At 41.7% G+C, this 20,652-nt stretch overlaps 1 protein-coding gene across 1 annotated transcript in view; it reads left to right on the top strand.

The window, feature by feature from the left end:
• LOC133117967 (ATP-binding cassette sub-family C member 2-like) overlaps window positions 1-20,652 on the top strand; it is a 34,168-nt gene that overhangs the window by 9,199 nt on the left and 4,317 nt on the right. Inside the window, exons 6-27 of the mRNA XM_061227530.1 lie at window positions 1,132-1,187; window positions 2,947-3,178; window positions 4,178-4,359; window positions 5,409-5,586; window positions 6,901-7,155; window positions 7,567-7,632; window positions 8,754-8,891; window positions 9,286-9,432; window positions 9,857-9,941; window positions 10,620-10,686; window positions 11,133-11,259; window positions 11,875-12,051; window positions 12,461-12,628; window positions 13,014-13,197; window positions 13,590-13,737; window positions 13,823-13,919; window positions 15,082-15,301; window positions 15,850-16,004; window positions 17,735-17,890; window positions 18,364-18,563; window positions 19,889-20,015; window positions 20,112-20,213. Of these exons, the coding sequence (XP_061083514.1) occupies window positions 1,132-1,187; window positions 2,947-3,178; window positions 4,178-4,359; window positions 5,409-5,586; window positions 6,901-7,155; window positions 7,567-7,632; window positions 8,754-8,891; window positions 9,286-9,432; window positions 9,857-9,941; window positions 10,620-10,686; window positions 11,133-11,259; window positions 11,875-12,051; window positions 12,461-12,628; window positions 13,014-13,197; window positions 13,590-13,737; window positions 13,823-13,919; window positions 15,082-15,301; window positions 15,850-16,004; window positions 17,735-17,890; window positions 18,364-18,563; window positions 19,889-20,015; window positions 20,112-20,213 (3,267 nt within the window). The remainder of the gene's footprint in view (window positions 1-1,131; window positions 1,188-2,946; window positions 3,179-4,177; window positions 4,360-5,408; window positions 5,587-6,900; window positions 7,156-7,566; window positions 7,633-8,753; window positions 8,892-9,285; window positions 9,433-9,856; window positions 9,942-10,619; window positions 10,687-11,132; window positions 11,260-11,874; window positions 12,052-12,460; window positions 12,629-13,013; window positions 13,198-13,589; window positions 13,738-13,822; window positions 13,920-15,081; window positions 15,302-15,849; window positions 16,005-17,734; window positions 17,891-18,363; window positions 18,564-19,888; window positions 20,016-20,111; window positions 20,214-20,652) is intronic.

A 20,652-nucleotide genomic window follows, 5' to 3' on the forward strand; every position in this document is an offset into this window, starting at 1 on the left:
CTATTTATCTCCCTTCCCTTTAGGTTTTCGACACTGGCGGCAGAGCCTTGAAGCGTTTGTGTAGCTGTGTCAATACTAATTTAATTATGTTTTGTGTATTCTAGCCACAGTATGGGCATTCTGCTTCGGTTGTTGAAGTAAGGTTAATGCGTTTCATGGGTTCACGTCTCTTTTTAAAGTAATCCTGTTTTGTCAGGGAATTCGATTATAAAGGTTGTTTTGTGTATGCTAGGGTTAGGGTAGTATTCCTGTTGTGGAATCAGAGACGGGATGTCTTGTATGTCTTTCATTATCACGTTACCGTTTCGGTCCTAGGCACAGTAGGCTGTAACGCTGTTAGGAGCCTAGGTAGGCGTCTCCCTTGCGCTATAGGCATACCTAGGTTTTACTCGCCTCGTCTTACAACCACCATAATCTGTAGGATGTAGGTTGAGTTTGTACCCTTTGTTTCCTCACTCGACTTTTCGACCATTTTGATAGGTAGTTTTATTGGTTGGCTCATCACCAGGGAGTTATTGAATCCCTTTCTTGTTTACCCCTTCCTCCTCTAGGGTGTATCCCTTGTCTCTAGGGATGCCCCCAGAAAATGTCAGTCGTTATCTCACATCTTGTGGGTAACTCTTAGAAGCCAACTTGGTCGCGTTTGGTCCTCTGACCCCGCTTCCCCTCACACACACACCTGACTGCTCTTACTTCCACTTGAAATGGGAAACATTGGTACTGTGCTGAGGATACTGTATGTGACACTTAATTTGAAATTTCACAGATTTAAATATTTAATTGGTCAAATTTATATTACAGTACAGAGGATTTTGGTATATTTGGGGATAGGTGGGGCTGATGTCGGACACAAATGTGGGGGTGGGTGTTGTGGAATCAATCACAGAGCAGGAAACTGATCCCTGCACACACATAAATACCAATAACGTACAATTAAAATGGCTTACAAATAAAACTTTAATTCTCTGGCCTTAAACCACTACATACAGTGTCCCAAAAGCTGCCTCAAAATGTGTGCTTCTTTACTTTCATATTCTTCAGTGAGTATAAATCAAATACCGTATATATGAATATTCAGTGAATATGATATATAATATATGAATATGTTTCTCTATGATTCATTTGTTTCAGAACCCTGAGCAGGGAGCATCGTTTCTCAGTAGAATCACATTCAGCTGGTTGAACAGGTAGGCCTGATGAGTCCCGGATGAAGGAGTAAACACATACATATAGATACATCTACACATACATGCCCCAACACTTGTCATGCTCACAAACAAATAAATAATTCATTATTCATCTTTTAAAGGTCCAGAAATCTATCTGTCTTTATTCTAAAATTGCGGCATTTCAAATGATAAAATAGTTTAAGTAACTGAACCAGAGGTGTGCCATCGCACTTTTGACAGTTTCAAATGGTCACGAGAATATTTTTTTTTGTTCCAGCCATATATATATTCTTCTAGTTCCCACTGAATCAGCACTTAAGAAAAACTATTTTCTGACTGCTGATGAATGTTTATTCACAGGCACAGACACTTAATTACTTAAAGATTACTTTAATTGTGACTACTTAAAGATTATCTCTTAACCGTACACAGTCATTGGTCCACACCATGCAAACCACAGAATGTAGAAGCTGTTAGTCAAGAGGGGAGGGAGAGGTGCCTATCTCAAAGCAAAGGTTGAGAAACCTGCTATCAGAAACTGCCATAGAGACTTATCAGGCACAGGTGCCCAATAAAACCAGCAAATACAAGCAAGGGTTACAAGCAGCGATTCCGGGGTCCTAGGAGATTCAGGACAAAAGGATAAATCCCCAAACAGCTCAGATTGATTTAACAGGTATAGCCAATCATTTTAAACTTTTACCTCTCAGTATAATAACTAATTGGCCCATCTGACAGAATGTTTTTCCAGAAAATAACAAATGTAATCATTTTAATTGTGAGGTGAATGTGAGAGAATATCAATGTTTAATCTGAAACCACCATAAGGATGAATTTTAAATGGGGCGACATGGCTCAGGCAGTAAGAGCAGTCGTCTGGCAGCTGGAGGGTTGCCGGTTCGATCCCCTGCCCGGGATGTGTCCCTGAGCAAGACAACTAACCCCTAAATACTCCTGACAAGCTGGTCGGTACCTTGCATGGCAGCCAATCGCCGTGAGTGTGAGTGGGTGAATGAGAAGCATCAATTGTACAGCGCTTTGGATAAAGGCACTATATAAATGCCTTCCATTTACCATTTAATGGACAAAAAAACATTTTATTCATTATCAGAGTGGTTTTGGATAGGTTTTTGGACCCCTACACTGCTTACATTTTCTCATAGATACTTATTGGTACTGCATATCGCCTTCAGATTCTGCGACAATGTGGCCAATAAATGTATTATTAAGGAAATGTATACGTTTATCTCCTACCGGTTTGTGACTCAGTATTTCATTGCAAAATAAAGGAGAACTCCATTTCTGCATTTTTGCCTACACTGTTTTGTATTTGTAGCACTTAGCATTTAATATATTTTCATAATTTAGGTATTGTTAATTTTAAGTCGCTGTGATGCTCACCTCTGGAATTATAAAGTAGAGCACTGCAAAAATGTTTGAGAGTCCACATTATTTCAGATAATGTCATTCAATAATTATATACGTGTCAAGAAGTATGTCTCACCTTCATATCCCAGGACATTATTCTGTCTATATGTCTTTCAAATGTCATAGAAGAAAAAGGGCTACTAAATAAATGCAAAAGTTATTTATAGAAATATTATTTCTTCAGGCCAAGCAAAAGGAGACTAAGGGTCGAAAATGTTTTTACGGTTCTTTTACACGGTGTGTGGCAGCCTTCAAGATGTAATAAAGGAAGTGAACCTCATAGTGTTTTAACCAAACAAGACCAAATGTGTGAGCCCCTGATCAGTGAGAATATGATCTCTCTCTGCAGCATGGTTGTGAGTGGCTACAGGAGGCCGCTGGTGCAGGAGGACTTATGGGACCTGAAAGAAGAGGATGGCACTGACTATATCTGCCAGGGGTTCGAGGAGACCATGAAATGGGAGCTGATGAAGGCGCGGTCACGCATGAAGAACCGCCAGAGGAAGGCCAGCCAGGAGCAGAAAACTGAGCCCTGTCATAACGGGCTGGCCAAGGGGGTCAGCCAGGATGTATTGGTCATGGTAAGAGCTGACTGTTTGTGATTGGACCTTGATTACATCAACTTGCATGTCTGCCAAAGGAACATGACATGTAAGGAAAGTAAAGAATAGTCATGTCCAGTTTCCCAAGGCTTTCAATTGCACTCACACACACAAATATTTTTGCTTCTTGTAAATGTGAATGTCATATTAGCCAAGATGGGCAATTTATAATTAATTATAATTATAAATTATAATTAATATAATTAACAGGTTTTAGATTTTATTTCATTCATATTTTTATGTTGCACACAGCAATGCAAAAATACTAATATACTTATTTATTTGTAAACTACTGAAAGCAGCATAATTAACTATCTAGTGTACACAAGCATCTTATCTGCTTATGTTCAAGCAAATGCCTCCAAACTCATTGGCCACCTATAGTCTAGTGGCTAAGGTGCTGGACTGGGTTGCTGGAAGTTGGTTGGTTCAAGCCACAGTAAAATCAGTGCAGCTGTTGGGCCCCTGAGCAAGGCCCTTAACCCCACATTGCTCCAAGGGTCAACAAAAGAGTCTTATACTCATTATCTGTGGTGCTTAATTTGTTTAATTTGCATTTGTCATACTTCATATTGTGCGCATTTCTAGGCTCCAAAATACCAAAATAAATTGGGATGGGGATCCTTGTAAATATAAAGCTTTTCAAAAGGAGACCAAATAAAGGTGAGGTATAAGTATTGACAAAGTGGACCACAAAAGATTTCTCAGGGTGGCTGCTGTCAGGAAAGTGAAGGTGCAAATTCAAGGAATGGTATTTATTTTGCAAAGGTGCAAATGTTTTTTTTTAAATCAAGGCACAGTACCAGGTCATAATGTGCCAGGTCATTATTGGCAGAGACCATTAGGGTGTTCAAATCTAAGCTTGTGAAATGCTGAATGCTCTATATAAATCCTTTTTGATCTGCTCAAATTGTTCCTTTGGGAGTTCTTGGGAGGGGTTGGAGTTGTGTTTATGGAGTCATTGTCTCTCTTAATTAGGAGGAAACTAGTGGCGAAGGGAACAACAAGAAGAAGAAGAAGGATGGAGAAAACAAGGCTGAGTACCCCAGCTCCTGGCTGGTTTCTACCATAGGAAAGACATTCAAATGGGTTCTGCTGGAGTCTGCAGTGTTTAAACTCCTGCAAGACCTGCTTTCTTTCATCAGTCCCCAACTTCTGAAGTGAGTGTTTCAGAGACCAGGTGTGATGCTTGATTGTTTTGTCTGCTATCTGCTGAGCAAGTGCAGGATATTTGTTTTTAAGCTGTTCAGCTTTATTATAGTTTGGGGGTTCTAATGTCATGACTTCATACCACTGGATCATATCAACGAGGCTCTTGCCATTTTGATTAACAAAAGCTGTGTCTCCAAACCCTTGTCCTTCAATAATGCCTGGACCTATGTCAACACAATGTTGTTTGGTATGATCCATCTCCATTTACACAAATCGGGAAGAAAAATTGATGTACTGTACAGTCATTTGAATGGTACTCTGCAGCAGAATACCAGCTTCCCCGTCTGTTTTACATGGTATAATTCCTCGCTATTCCCATAATTTTTAACAATGTCTTTATATGCTTTTAACATAACATAACATTGTCGGACACAGATGCAGTCATATTTTTATAATCCAATAAGCATTTTTTAAATGCTCTCCTCTGCTGAGGAGTAGTTCACTGTTTACTGCACTGTCAGCAAGGAGAACTTTCAAATCAGTTAAGTTGCTGACCACAAATTTCAAGCTGGAGTCACCAGTTTAATCAACTAAAGGCATAAAAGCATGAAGACATGGTCAAGAGGTTCAGCTGTTTTTCAGACCAGATGTCAGAATGGGAAAGAAATGTGATCTAAGTGATTTTGATTGTGGAACGATTGTTGGTGCCAGAGAGGGTGGATTGAGTATCTCAGAAATCTCAGAGTATCTCAGAAATTGCTGATCATCCAGTGAATAGCAGTTCTGTGGGTAAGAAACACATTATTCCTGAGAGGTCAGAGGACAAGAGATCTCTGAACACACAATGGGTCAAATCTCTAAGTAGATAGGCTACAGAAGCAGAGGACTTAAGTGTAAAAATTAAGTCTATTAAATGCCTAAGAAAGTGCTCACTGAATGTATACATTCTTTCCAGTACTGCATTGGCATAAATGTAATTCTATAATGACATGCTTATCTTGCGTTCATTCATCATAACCAGGTTTTCCCCCTAATTGTGTGGTGTGGTTTGGTCCAGGCTGTTGGTCGCCTACACTGACGACATGACCATCTACACTTGGAAGGGGTACCTGTACATTGTGCTGCTCCTGCTCGTGAACATCTTGCAGTCTCTGTTCCTGCAGCAGCATTACCAGCGGTGCTTTGTGCTTGGCACACAAGTGCGCACTGCCATTATGGCTGCTGTGTACAAGAAGGTACCTCCTCCCCTGCGCTGCCCATTCCTTCAAAATATACTTTTGAGTCAGAGATATGAGCCTCAGAGTTAAGGGCAGACTACTCAAATGAGGCTTTTTACTGAAAGTAGCATATACAATAGCTGCTAGGGATGTAATATGATGCCATTATCTGATGATGCAGGAGACTTACACTCAGGGAGCAATTTATTAGGTTGCCGCAGCTTGCTAATACGAATATGTTGACGCCTGTTGACGTGGTGAAGAGGTTCAGCTATTTTTCAGACCAAATATCAGAATGGGAAAGAAATGTGATCTCAGTGACTTTGGCCATGGTATTATTGTTGGTGCCAGACAGGGTGGTTTGAGTAACTCAGAAACTGCTGATCTCCTGGGATTTTCACCCACAACAGTCTCCAGAGTTGGTGAAAATGGTGTGAAAAACAAAAAAAACAAAACCTGTAAGTGGATAGGCTACTGTAGCAGAAGACCAGTAAGTCTAAAAAATAAGTCTAATAAATACCCAATAAAGTGTTTACTGAGTGTATGAGGGAGTAAGATAAATACACAAACAGCCACGAGGGCATCAGACAGAGCCCAGTGCAATCAGGAGTTTGCAAAGCTCTCTACTGAGAGGGGCAATAACTCCAACAGCTCCAATTTGTGCACAAAGAAAATGTTATGGTGAATGTGTGGCAGACTGTCCTCACTTCCCCCAGATGTAAAGGGTTGCTGGGTTCAGCTCCCTTACCTTTCACCACAACAGGTAGGAGAGAATCGGCAGTAGCACACATAACATTTGAGCACAAATGAAAGAGTGAAATGTGAAATGAAACACAATGAAACACAGGGCTTAAATAGAAAGAAACTCAGCTGCTAGGGAATCAGCAGACAGCACCCGCTGCTAATTGCCAAAGTGAAACTGATTACCAGAATGGCAGAAATATTTCAGGAACTCAGAGGTATAGCCCGGAAAATAACTGAAGCGGGCAGCCAGAATCGTGACACCGGTGTCCAAAAACATTTCCTCACACTTTGAGTGAGGAAATGTTGCGTATGGTTAATTTCTATAATTTGTAACTGTAATGGCGCCATTACTCCGATGTGGTACTGTATCAGTGTAATCAGCACAATGCACCGTGAGACGCACGACCGAAGAAGGGCACAAAGCTACAGCAGCCATATTCAAAGAGTGCATTGCTCTGGGTTTGCTGCACTCGGACAGATAAATCTTGTTTTCTTTTGCACCCAAGCACATCCTGGTTCTAGTGCCAGTGTACATGATGTCCTGCTGTAATGTTAATATGTACACCTCTTCGCCCCCCTCTACCTCAGACCCTGGTGGTGTCCAACGATGCTCGGAAGGAGTCCACCGTGGGTGAGACGGTCAACCTCATGTCAGCCGACGCCCAGCGTTTCAACGAGGTCACCAACTTCATCCACCTGCTGTGGTCGTGCCCGCTGCAGATCGCCCTGGCCATCATGTTTCTGTGGCTGGAGCTGGGCCCTTCCACTCTGGCCGGCCTTGCAGTCATGGTGCTCATGGTGCCTGTCAACGGACTGCTGGCCATCAAGTCTCGTGACTTCCAGGTCCTGTGCCCCCTACCTGCAAGTCCAGCATCTCAGCTCACATGTTCTGTCTATGAACTACAATTTTCTAAATTCAATGCTGCTGTGGGCCCTTATAGCATTATCTATGAGGGGCCTATTCAGATCTGAGATACTGTGCATGCATGCAAGTCTAAAATTGTGCACCTCTGCAGCCTAAGCACATTTTGACTTGAGTGCATAAACTGATGTTGTCTAAATTTGCAGGCAAGGTCTTCATAGGATTTATAACATACACACTGGCCAAGGGTACCCACATTTACATGCACTGTATCTCTCTCCCTTTCATTTTCTAGACATCACATTCATGTATTGTGTCAACTAGCTTTAGCTAGTTTTTACTTAAAATGTCCTTTCCATCACTTTATTTCTAACATATTTATTGACTTTCAGATGGAGAACATGAAATACAAAGATAACCGCTTGAAAATTATAAACGAGATGCTGAATGGAATCAAGGTAAAATATCTAGAAAATCTTAATTTCATATAAAATAACATTTCAGTGAAACCACCATTGTTACAGATGCAGGCAGGCAGGCAGGCAGCATCTCCTTTTCATTGTCACTACTGTCTTCATACTGTTTTCCATTCTAGTTCACCGTCACTAAGCACCATTACCGTAACTTACATCGAACAAACAACATTGTTTTAGAATGCGGGGAAAGGCAACTAATGTATTGAAATCCCCAAATTGGGGATGCTTTGTCATATTCACCCTTCATCTGCATAGGTTTTGTCCAGAATCAACAAATGCAAACATTCACTCTGGCTGTAATAATATTCTCATTTATTGGTTAAAACTTGTATACAGTTTAACTCACCACCGTTCAACGTGCATACACTTTCTGGTTCTCTTGGGAAATTGTGCGGCTGTACCACTACATAGAGATAGGGGTGTTTCGCGGTGTACCAGTAGAGTAGACCACGCAGATCGGGGTGTTTTCATAGAAATGACAAACACAGCAATTGTATCTACACTGAGTATGCAAGAAAAGTGTTGACTGCTTGTTTTGGGTTTGCTTATTTTGTTAATTATTCTGTAATAATTATGCTGTTATTGCATTGATGTAATATTTGTAGAGCTGGCATTACCCAGTGGGTGGGCTACAGCTGGCCTTAAGCTGTATTAGGCCCCATGGTGAGAGTATGGGAGGATGGTTGAGAGAGAAGGTCCAATGGTGAAGTCTGTCTCAGGTCTGTCTCAGGTTGTTAGACATAGTTTTTGTTTAGCTTATTTTGACATGTCCTGATTTTTCCACTGTAAATATCTCTTTATAAATGATCTGGCGCCGTCTGTTGACTCCGCTGCTGGCTATCCTGTAACAACCACATTTATGGAGCCACAACAAAACTCTAAGCAAGCAAGCCAGAAAAATGATTGTTGCTTTAAGGCATTTTTTACAAGATCTAATCAATCTTCATGTAAAATGGCAACAGCAAAGTCATATTCAGTCACATCTAGCTTGTTGACCTTCCATATTATTTGCTTGAAATATATCGCAAGCAAAAACCGTAAAAATATATTTTGTTGAATGTTATTTTTGTTGCCGTTGATTTTACAGTGTTCTCAAATTCCAGACTCTTAAGCTGTATGCCTGGGAGCCCCCGTATGAGGCACAGGTGCACGAGATCAGAGAGAAGGAGCTGGGAGTGATGAAGAAGTTTGCATACCTCACCTCCATGTCCACTTTTATGTTTGCAGGGGCGCCTGCTCTGGTGAGTGACCAGCTGCATATATGTAGCTTATCACCAAGTTTACCCTGGTCTAATTTCATTTTGTCTAAAGACCTGAAACCATTCAGTGTGATAAATATGCAATATTAGAGAAAATCAGGAATGGGGGAAATACTTTTTCATGGCACGGTATTTTATAATAATAATCCAATTACATTATACAATACAATTCTTAAGGAGACTATAGTTTTAGCTGAGCTCTATATTTGTGTGTGTATACATGTACCATTCCTACCAGGGCTGGCATCCTTCCCTGGCCTACCAAACATTTGGCTGGGCTACTTTGCTGCATGGTAGAGGACTAGCACATATGTTATTCACAGTGGGAGCCTGTTTGTGCCTGGGACACATTTTCACTACATACTGTATTCTGCAGGTGTCCGTGGCCACCTTTGCTGTGTTTGTGTCGGTGACTCCTGAGAATGTTCTGGATGCTCAGAAGGCCTTCACCTCAATCTCTCTCTTCAACCTCCTGAGCTTCCCCCTGGACATGTTGCCAATGCTCATTTCTGCTATGGTGCAGGTAAAGGCATAGATGCTTGGACACACACACACACCCATAAGCAGACATACACATTCACCCATTTTAATGTAGAATCCTGTTGCGTTTTTATAAGATATTCATGATTTTAATATCCAATTGGCATATTCATATAATTTAGCCACTCTAACTATATATTATATTATGTATTAATTAAAGGAAAAATAAAGTAACAAAACATGCTTTACAACTGTGCGCTTTCATTTCCATGCACAATACGAGCTTAGTTGAGACCACTTGTGAAGCTTGTTCGGCTCCTACGAAAAAACTGACATCCGAAAACTTTGATAAATCCCACATTATTTGTGAAAATGCATTTCCAATGGATTTCGTTTGGCTCACGTTTGATAAATGAGGCCCAATCATCGGGTCCGCAGGTCCCTCACAGACATGCATTTGATTCCAGACAAGTGTGTCTAAAAAACGTTTGGAGAAATTCCTGGGAGCAGAGGACCTGGACAGCAAAACAGTGTGCCATGACTCCAGCTTCAGTAAGCCTACAGCAAACATTGTCGGCCATCTTACACTGCAGCAGGTCTACAAAGAATGCTGTCAGCCATCTTATATAGCAACAGGTCTACAAAGTTTAAAGATTGTTTAGTCACATGAGTCTTCAATAGCTGAATAATAAAAAAGAGAAAAGAAATGGATTATATAGATTACATTATACACTCTTTATTAGGTAGACCTGTACACCAGCTTGTTAATCCGCCAATCATGTGGCAGCACTCAATGCCAAAAAGCATGCAGACATGGTCAAGAGGTTCAGCTGTTTTTCAGACCAAATGTCAGAATGGGGAAGAAATGTGATCAAAGTGACTTTGACCATGGAATGATTGTTGGTTGTTGGTCAGTTTGAATATCTCAGAAACTGTTATACATGAAAATCCCAGGATATCAACAGTCTCAAGTGTTCGCAGAGAATTGTGCAAACACCCAAAAATATCATAATATCAGTGCCATATTTTTCTGCGGGAAAGAAATGCCTTGTTAATGAGAGAGGTCAGTGGAGAAGAACTAGACTGTAGATATGCTACAGCAGCAGAAGACCAAGAAGTCTAAAAATAAGTCTAATAAATACCCAATAAAGTGCTCACTGAGTGTATATTGTATATTTGTAAAGGTTTGCTCATGTGCGCTGATGGAAGTTCTTGTCTTTGGCCCATTAGACACAGCTGTGAGTGTGTATGATGGCACCTTTGCCTGGGGAAAGGATGTAGATCCTGTTTTGAAAAGGTGAGTATTCTCATGATGGCATTTATCTTTCAATGCTTGGTGAATGCGTCCGGACTCATTTTTGGGTTTGTACTTTTTTCACAAAATACCTCTCAAAAATGATTTATGAATTACAATCAAAACTGTGGAACTTTAGGTGGCACAATGGTATACAGTACAGTCCATAAGTATATGGACAGTGGTACAATTTTGGTTGTTTTGGCTCTGTACTCCAGCACATTGGATCTGAAATGAAACCATGAATATTAGGTTAAAGTGCAGACTGTTAAATGGGCCACGGTTAAATTTACATCCACATTGGGAGATCCATGTTGGAAATACATACCTTTTGATACAAGGTCCCTCCATTTTAGGGGACTTTATAATTGGACTCTAATCAGCTCTTTCTGATTAGTCAGTTCATCTCCTTTAACAGAATGCATGTGTGGCATGTTCCTATGTTGTAGCGTGTCCCTGGACATAAAGCCAGGACGTTTGGTGGCAGTGGTGGGTGCAGTGGGAGCAGGGAAATCCTCCTTGATTTCAGCCATACTAGGAGAGATGCACAGCATCAAGGGATACATCAACATCATGGTGACAAAAAAACACACATAATCAGCATTATTGTACTGTCACATGCATCACTCTTCCAGTCAGTATCCAGCTGTTTTTTTGGGAGGTGATGTTCATGCTGTTTTTAGGGAGGTGCCCATGCTGTTCTTGGGGTGAAATTGCAGTGTTTTCTGTATAGGGAGAATAAACTTTGAGTGAGGAAATGAGATCATAGTCCTGTTGGGCAATGAAATAACTGACAATAATGAGACTGCATTAGCCACATGGAGAGCATAGCTGCTATATGTTAGTTGTCACAGTCAAATTAAATGACTGCTCTCCTCATGAAATGCATGAAGTGCAAATAAACTTTAAATCACTTTCCCTCCCCTGTAAGTGTGTAGCTGTTTTCTGGTTCCATCTGTACAAGCAAGTAACAGGGGTAACCTCAAATTATTATTTCATTATCATATTTTTTTTTCTATTTGCGATTTTGTTTTATTAGGACTTTCCGTCATCCCCTTTTCTCGATTACTTGTGTGTTTCTGTATTATTAATATTTTATGAATATTATTAATGCTTTGGCAGTGCAAGGTCTTTTTGTCATGCCAAAAATGTCACTTCCAATTTGTATTTGAATCTGCTTGTTCTGTTCAGGGCTCTATAGCCTACGTTCCCCAGCAGGCCTGGATCCAGAATGCCACTCTGAGGGACAACATCTTGTTTGGATCATCGCTGGAGGAGGCCCGCTTCCATAAAGTTCTGGATGCCTGTGCCCTGGTGCCAGACCTTGAGCTGCTTCCTGGAGGGGACCAGACAGAGATTGGTGAAAAGGTGGGATCAACATAGCGGGGGAAGGCCTGGGCCCTGCAGAGGTCAGGGAGGTCAGACCTGATGAGGATGGGCATCTCAGAATGTATGTTCCACACTGGGTTGCTGCAGTTGTACTTTTCAGTATGGTTCTTAAACTGGTTTACTTCAGTGAAATATCCAGCAATAAATAGATTATATTCTGTGTAGTTTTACACAGTGTGTACATTAACTTGAAAATGAAAATGCAAAGGGGGCTAAAGGGAATATCCTAAATAGGCTGACTGCTGCGATCTCTGGAGATCTGACCATTTTGGTGCCAGCACTAGGTGACCATCACATGGGTGAATACCTTGTTGGGTGTGTATAATCCTGTCGATCATGAGAGAGCCTTATGTGCTGAGCGTATAACTGTCCATGTGGTGTCCACCAGGGGATAAATCTGAGTGGTGGGCAGAAGCAGAGGGTCAGCATGGCTAGGGCGGTCTACAGCTCAGCAGACATTTTCCTGCTGGATGACCCCTTGTCAGCTGTTGACTCCCATGTTGGAAAGCACCTGTTCAACGAAGTGGTGGGCCCCAACGGGCTGCTCAAGGACAAGGTCAGTGGAACTATTCACACTGCGACCAGGACTACCACAAACACTACTATCACTAGCACTACAACCACAAACACTACTATCGCTAGCACTACAACCGCTACTACCATGATCACTGCTATCGCTAGCACTGCTACCCCAACTACCATGATCACTGCTACCCCAACTACCATGATCACTGCTATCGCTAGCACTCCTGCCCCTGATACCATGGTCACTACTAAAGCTGGCACAATTGTGGAGTACAGAGCCAAATCAAGAAAAAAAATATTAGTCCCAAGACTTATGGATCTCACTGTATATTATACTGAAAAATGTTTTTGTGAGATTGAATCTGGGCAAAAAGGGCTGGGAAATATCTCTGCTAGCAGGTGTCGTGCCTCCACAGACCCGTATCCTGGTCACGCACGGCATCAGCTTCCTGCCGCAGGTGGACGAGATTGTAGTTCTGGTGGATGGGAAGGTGTCAGAGATTGGGTCCTATAACAACCTGAAGGCCAGTGGAGGGGCTTTCTCTGAATTTCTGCGCACCTACGCCATGGAGGAGAGGATTCAGGACCACAGCCAGCCAGGTTCGTCTAACCACGGTACTGCATCATGGGCTTAGAATAACAGAAGAATACATAACTAAGAGAACTTGCTACAGATGAGCAGGCCTGTGTGTGAGGCCACTGCTGGGGCAGAATGTAGTGTAGTTGCTTCACTATGACTATGCCACAATAAGTTCCGCTTAGCTGTTTGGCCTATGAGCAAGGCTGTTAACCCCACATTCCTCCCCAGGTGCCACACGGTGGGTCAAATGCAGAGGACAGATTACCTCACAGGGGTCAACAAAATATATATTCATCTCTCAAAGGTCCCTTCACAGCCTCTGTGGACAGAATATGCATGGCTGACAGTAGCCTGAATGGTTTGAAGTTTGATGTCTGGTGCTTATGGAACTGATGTCTATCTGTGAGGTCAGGTTCAGATGTGACGTCAGGTTCAGACACAGAGGAGATGGAACTAGTTCCTGACGGCCAGGAACCCCAGATGGATTGCTCTTCTGAGGACGTGGTCTCTGTGACGCTGAAGAGAGAAAACAGCCTCCGGCATAGCCAGTACAAGGGCAGGTATACACACTAAACTAATTGCTGATTGTATCACGCCTGCGCTGTTTGTCTGATTTTTAGCATCTCCTCTTTTTTTCTGTCTAAGCCTAAGAAAACACAGCTCAGTGAAAAAGCTCAAAGACGTGCCTCCATCAAATAAGGGCCAGAGCTTAATAGAGAAAGAGGCCATGGAAACTGGAAAGGTGGGACCACATTTCACTTACCTTTTTGCCAGTAGAGCAAATGGCATGATCATGAATACCAGTTTATCTAGGGTAGTGGTTCCCAAAGCCTGTTCCTGTGGATCTCTCTTCTATGTTTCACTCTAACCTAGTGGTCCTTACTTCTGGTCCTGGAGGGCTTTTGTTTTCACCTTAATATCAGCAACCAATTCAGACCCAAGAAAGCAGGTAAGATGACTTGACTAATTAACTGCTTTAATTTATCAGTTAAGTGGGGAGTAACAACAAAAGGCAGCAAACCCAGCAGCTCTCCAGGACCAGGACCTCATTCAACAGCTAGAGATCTGCTAAGTAGCAGGATCTCCAGAAACATGGATGGGAATCACTGATTTAGAGGAAATTATTTTTTAGAATCAGTGCCCTTCATGAGGACATAGTGGTATAGGACTGCTGGGTAAAAAAAAAAAAAAAAAAAGACTAATTATGAGCTTTGAATTTAAATACTTATAAGGCTGAACATATGAAGTGCCCAATGAAAATATTGACCTGGCTGTCAGGTTTAAGAACAACGGAACCAGTGGTGGCAAAGGTTTGATAACAAGTAGGCAATCCAAACAGGCAGATGAACGAAAACCAAAGTAAAAAACCGAGAATCCAAACAAAGTCCAACACAGGTTGAAATGGACAGATAACGAGGGTAAACAATAATCAGATGTGCACGATAATCAGAAAGTGAGACACAGGTCAAACGAATGACTGAAATGAATGAATTGAGCACAGAGTGAAATAAAAGGCAAACAGAGACAGAAGATAGAAAACACAGGTCATAACACCGGACTATCAATCCTGAGAGTTTGAACTTGAACCAACTGGCATAAATTACCATGTAAAACCATCCAGTAAGGGCCATTGGTAAGCTGCACACAAATCAGAGTTGCAGAACCTGATGAGTGCTAACAATGGAATGCTCCATCAAATCTGTCAGTTTTTTGGTTCAGTCAGAGTCCTCCTGTTATTATTGATGGAATGCTAGAGAATTAAGAGTTTTACTCTTAAATGTAAGCACATTTATTGTCCACAATACATTGACCAATTCATATTTTAATCACAAAATATATATTGGTTTTCAGTAATAAAATGTTTGGTTGCCCTGCTTACTGATGGAAGAAACATTTCCCCCCAGGTGAAATTCTCCATGTACCTGCAGTACTTGCAGGCCATGGGCTGGGGATACTGCACCCTGGTTTTTGTAGTCTACCTCCTCCAAAATATTGCCTTCATTGGCCAGAATCTATGGCTGAGCGACTGGACGAATGATTCGGCCAAATACCAAAATGAGACTTACCCCGCCTCTGTGAGGGACATGAGGGTGGGCGTCTTTGGTACCCTTGGGGTGGCACAAGGTATGATAACTTTGCTCCATCTCTTCTGTCATTAAAGATGCAAGCCATCTGTCTCTGCCTAAGCAAATCAGTGATTCTAGCACACCTTTAAAAAGCCATGCAAAAGACGTCTGAAGAGCTTACATTTCATTTAACAAGTTGGTGGATACACCCAGCTCCTTTAACAGAGGTGGAAAGTAACAAATTACAACTAATGGTATATAGAACTTAAATACATTATCCACTTTGTTATTTTTAATTTGATCACTGTTCCAGGATACAAAAAGTAACTGTCAATGTGCACATTAAGCAATTAGAGGAACCCACAGTTAGAAGATTCAATTCTTGAGTCATAATTGACAGTTGCCGCAAACAATGCACTATTACTGTATTCAGCAAGTATATTACATTATACAGCAAGTCATTGCATTACCTGGTTATACTATAAGTTTAGGTTTAGAAGGAGTTATTACATTATCCAATGGTTTTACACAATCAACTGTTAGTAAATGACACAATACATAATTAAGGATTGCTTTACTTTTTATCCTGTGTGTGATCCTGACTAGGTATCCTGGTGTTCCTTGCAACGTTGCTCATGGCAAATGGAGCAATCGCAGCCTCACGGATTATGCACACTCGGCTGCTGTCCAACATCCTCCGTGCACCAATGTTATTCTTTGACACCACACCTTTGGGCAGGGTGGTCAACCGCTTTGCCAAGGTAGAAGGCCCACCCCATTTGTGCTTTGTCTGTGTTCCAACATGGTGGCTCATGTTTAGATCATTTCCAGGGGTAATAACAAAGGCGAGTTTGTGGGGGTTGGACCCAAAAGGGAGTGATAGTCCCATCAGGGCTTTATTCAGGGAATATCCAGTGAGCGTAGTAGAAAACAAGCAAAGTTCAAACACAGGTAATCCAGCCAAAACCAAAGTGCAGTATCGAGGGAGAAGGCAGTCTCAAAATCGGTAAACCATGCAAAAAGTCCAGTAACCAAAAAGCTGTCAGCGGGGCAGTAGTGCAGACAGACAGTAGGCAGGCTCGGAGTCGAAGGCGGTGCAAGAGTCAAGAACGAAGTCTGCTCCGTGGGGCAAAAGCACAAAGACAGCAGGCAAGAGTTTGTTGTACAGGCAGGCAGTGGTCAACAAAACAGAAGTCAATAACTTTGGTCAATAAACAGGCTTGGATCATAACAGGTCAACAATGGCTTGACAAAACCACTCAAAAGTGCACTGACGAACAGGAGGCAACAATTTTGCAAAGACAAGACATGAACAATGAGCTATATATGCAGGTGTAGACAGGTGCAGACAATTAGCTTGAGAGCAGCATGCAAATGGAAATCAGGTGTGGAGGATTGACAAGTTAACAAGATAATTAGTGATCGTTAGTATAAACCAATCCTGACCTGACGTTAGTAAATTAGTAAATGACATACACGAGAAACGTATGGTAAACATGAACACATGGTTAGAATGTTAGTATTACCCAATCCTGATCTAACATTAGTAGATTAGTAAGAAGACACAGGAAAATGAAACAATTAGTGAAGTGTGAGCGACAGCAAGGGAGAGCGAGAAAGCATGAGCGCAAGGTTCGCGGAAAGACAAAAAAGTGTATGCTAATCAAGGAACGGAACAACATAACATGAAACAAACATAAATCGCGACAAAACAAATTTGCAAAACTGTGACATGAATAAATTATATAACGTGACATGACAAGACTAGAAAATACATCGCAACAAGAAATAAAACGTGAGACTAGACTAACATAATATTTGACATGACAATAAAATAACTAAGACAATATCTAAACATGAAACATGACATGACAAGCATAAAATGTGACAATAACATGAGGATAAGACAGCTGGGATGTCCTGTTCGTAGAAAACATAGAAGAGCTACTTCAATCACATGGTATATAAATAGCGGCCAATGAAACAGAGCAGACTGATCGGTGGATGCCTTCTGTCTGCTTCCTAGCTACAACCTCCAGGGAGCCAGGAAGTGCTGTCAGAATGTATCCACCAACCGTCGTCAATGCTTTTCTATTTGTTGTTACCAATGTAAAATGTGATTGGTGTAGCTCCTATCAATGTTATACTAGTAAGGTGATGTCACATCTGCCCTTCTACTTTAGTATCTCTGATTTATTATCTTTGGTTTATGATCTCTGGTTTTGTGGTAGGACATGTTTGTGATGTCATCAGATGACATGCCTTTAGCCTTGTGGCTAAGGTGCCCTGAAGGTTGGTGATTCAAGCCCCGGTGTGGCCACGATAATATCTGTGCAGCTGTTGGGCTCCTTAACCCCACATTGCCCCAGGGGGGATTGTTCCTTGCAAGTCACTTTGGATAAGAGCATCAGCTAAATAACTAATGTAAACAGGGTGAGAAATATGTCAACGGTGTCAAACGTGATGTCATTCAGTGTTGTAAAATCTGCAGGACATGTTTACAGTCGATGAGTCCATCCCTATGTCCTTCCGCTCCTGGCTCATGTGCTTGCTGGAGGTGATCTTCACCATGTTTGTCATCTGTCTGGCCACGCCAATTTTCGCAGCGGTCATCGTTCCCCTTGCGGTGATATACTACTTTTTTCAGGTGAGAGAGCCCTCCAGTGCGTTAACGCTACATTTTAGACCAGCAGGAGGTTGCATAGCAATAGCCTGAAATCTGTGATTTAGACAGGGTCTAACCCCGGTCCTCTGTCTGCAACTTCAACAAACTGATGCCTGCATCAAGGTCTGTGTACCATCATGGCTCATCTTAAATATTTTCTGACCGGGTCTTAAATCATTTTAGACTGGGTCTTCAATAGTTTTAGACTAGGCCTTAAATCCTTTTAGACCAGGGTCTTAGATCATTTTAGACTGGGTCTCAAGACATTTTAAAATATTTGTGGACTGGGCCTTAAATTGTTTTAGACTGAGTGTTACATAGTTTTAGACTGGATCTTAAATAGTTTTATGCAACCAGCCCCAGTGCCTGTATTCCTAACATCTCAATCTTGCCTTTGAGCTCATAATGGCTAAAATTAAATGTGAGATGAGCATGCTCTGTCTCTCCGCCCACAGAGGTTCTATGTGGCCACTTCCCGGCAGCTACGCAGGCTGGACTCGGTTTCTCTCTCTCCCATCTACTCCCACTTCAGTGAGACCATCTCAGGCCTGTCCGTCATCCGGGCCTACGGGCACCAAGACCGCTTCCTCCGCCATAACGAAACCACCATCGACGAGAATCTCAAGAGTGTCTACCCTTGGGTGGCCTCAAACAGGTTGGGGCTGTGTCCACTTGGTTAATAGAAAAGGGTGTAGCCACAGTAAGATCACTGCAGCTGTTGAGCCCTTCAGCAAGGCCCTTAACCCTCTCGGGTCAGTGTTGTCGCTGGCGACTACGACACAATCAGATCAACTTCCAAATCCACCTATTGACATATATTAATACTTTTAAAACATTTTAAATTAGATGGATAAGACCACTGCGATTTCTTAATCTTTACTCATTAATATGTGAGTTTCGCGCCGTGCCAATTCGGCTCATTTCATTCTAAATGAAACGAGGCGATAATTATTCTCTGACAGGGGAGGGGCGATGCCATGTGTGAGAACGGCAACTGTAAACCACGATAAAATGGCACACAAAAGCATAGGCTATTCGCTTCTGTTGAGGTAAACAATAAAAATCTTTTATCACGGAACACGTTTCATTACAGAAAATGACACGGATGACTGGACGTCATGAGTAAGTGTATTTCTTCTGTGTGTACTGTAAGTTTGTTTAAATATTCAGCATTATGCGCGTTTGTAAACTCCCACACTCTAACCATTGCATCTCAAAATAATACATACAAGATGTGTAGTGGCGTAGCCAGGATTATAAAACTGGGTGTCCTCGCACAATCGATATTAGCATACTATATCTATGTTCGAGGAAAAAGCAGAAATAACTTAGCTAAACAGACCTTAGTTAACAAGTCTATTTCTTACGATAATATTGGTAAATATGTGTGCTGTATTGCAACTTCTCTCTTTGTTCTTCTGAATATTCAGTAATGCGCATTTGTAAATACAGAACACTCTGTGGAAGTGCATAGAGTGTGATGCAGCTAAAAAGGGCATGCAAAACTGTTTGTGAATGGCATCGTAGTGTAGTTTGTGTGGTGATTTCAATAAATTACTGAATCAAAAAATGTCTTTGTTTCTGTCTTCTAAATGGCTCACTGAGTATTGCTTTGTGGAAAGGCTTTGTCTTAGGGTAGGGAGAGGTCAGGCCAGGTGTGAAAAGTCTACTTACATGGCAGGACCACATACCACATACATATTCATCGGAGAAAGGCCATTAGCCCTCCCATTGTCAACTGCTGCTGAAAAATAGTAGAGACAACACTAGGTTTTTGTAATTTATTTTATATTTCTAAGTGGATTTGCTACAATATTTTGTCATCTTTTGATACCCAAGACCTAGATGAACAAATTTCAGTTATCCAAAAATTTTGTTAGTAAGTATAATGCAAGAATGTGACCTGGTTTTGTCATGAACTTCCAGGTGACTTCTGAAGTCCTGAGCTATTCTCAGTTCCCCTACGCTCTTTTGCTGCAGGTGGCTTGCCATCCGGTTGGAATTCCTGGGCAACTTGGTGGTCTTTTTTGCGGCTCTGTTTGCAGTCATCTCCCGTGAATTAATGTACAGTGGCCTGGTTGGGCTGTCCTTGTCCTATGCCCTAAATGTGAGATGGCTCTTTCATAATGGATGAAACTGCAAATTTGTAATGTAATGTGTAATGTCTGAGAAGGGGGGACTTATTTCTCTGTGACACTCCCAGGTGACCCAAACACTGAACTGGCTTGTGAGGATGACCTCTGAGCTGGAGACCAATATTGTGGCTGTGGAGCGGGTGAATGAGTATGCTGAGATCGAGAATGAGGTGAGTCTCCACTGATACTGCTACGGGCCTCTGTTTTCAAAATTTGTATTGTTTTGTGTGACCTACCATCTGCTAGCAACCACAAAAAACTTCTGTCAGACTTATAATTTGTAAAAAGGGTTAGATGAAGCGATATAATAAAATAAGGAAAAACAGAATTAAAACAGACTAGCAGCAGAGAAACACAAACACCAGACTGGCAGCATACAATACTAGAACAAGTACAATACTAAAGACAGATCAACATACACTCAGTGAGTGATTAGGTATTTTTAGACTTATTGGTGTGTTGCAGCTATAGCCTGTCTACTTAGATTTGAAACCATTTCAAATCTAATGTGATGGAGTACAGTGTCCTGCTTGCAGGTGTGGGGCAGTTCCCACAAGATGGAGGAGTAGGATCGATGGAGATATAAATCAAATAAATCACAAGCTTGAC

Source organism: Conger conger, chromosome 18, assembly GCF_963514075.1.
Source record: "Conger conger chromosome 18, fConCon1.1, whole genome shotgun sequence".
Lineage (NCBI taxonomy): Eukaryota > Metazoa > Chordata > Actinopteri > Anguilliformes > Congridae > Conger > Conger conger.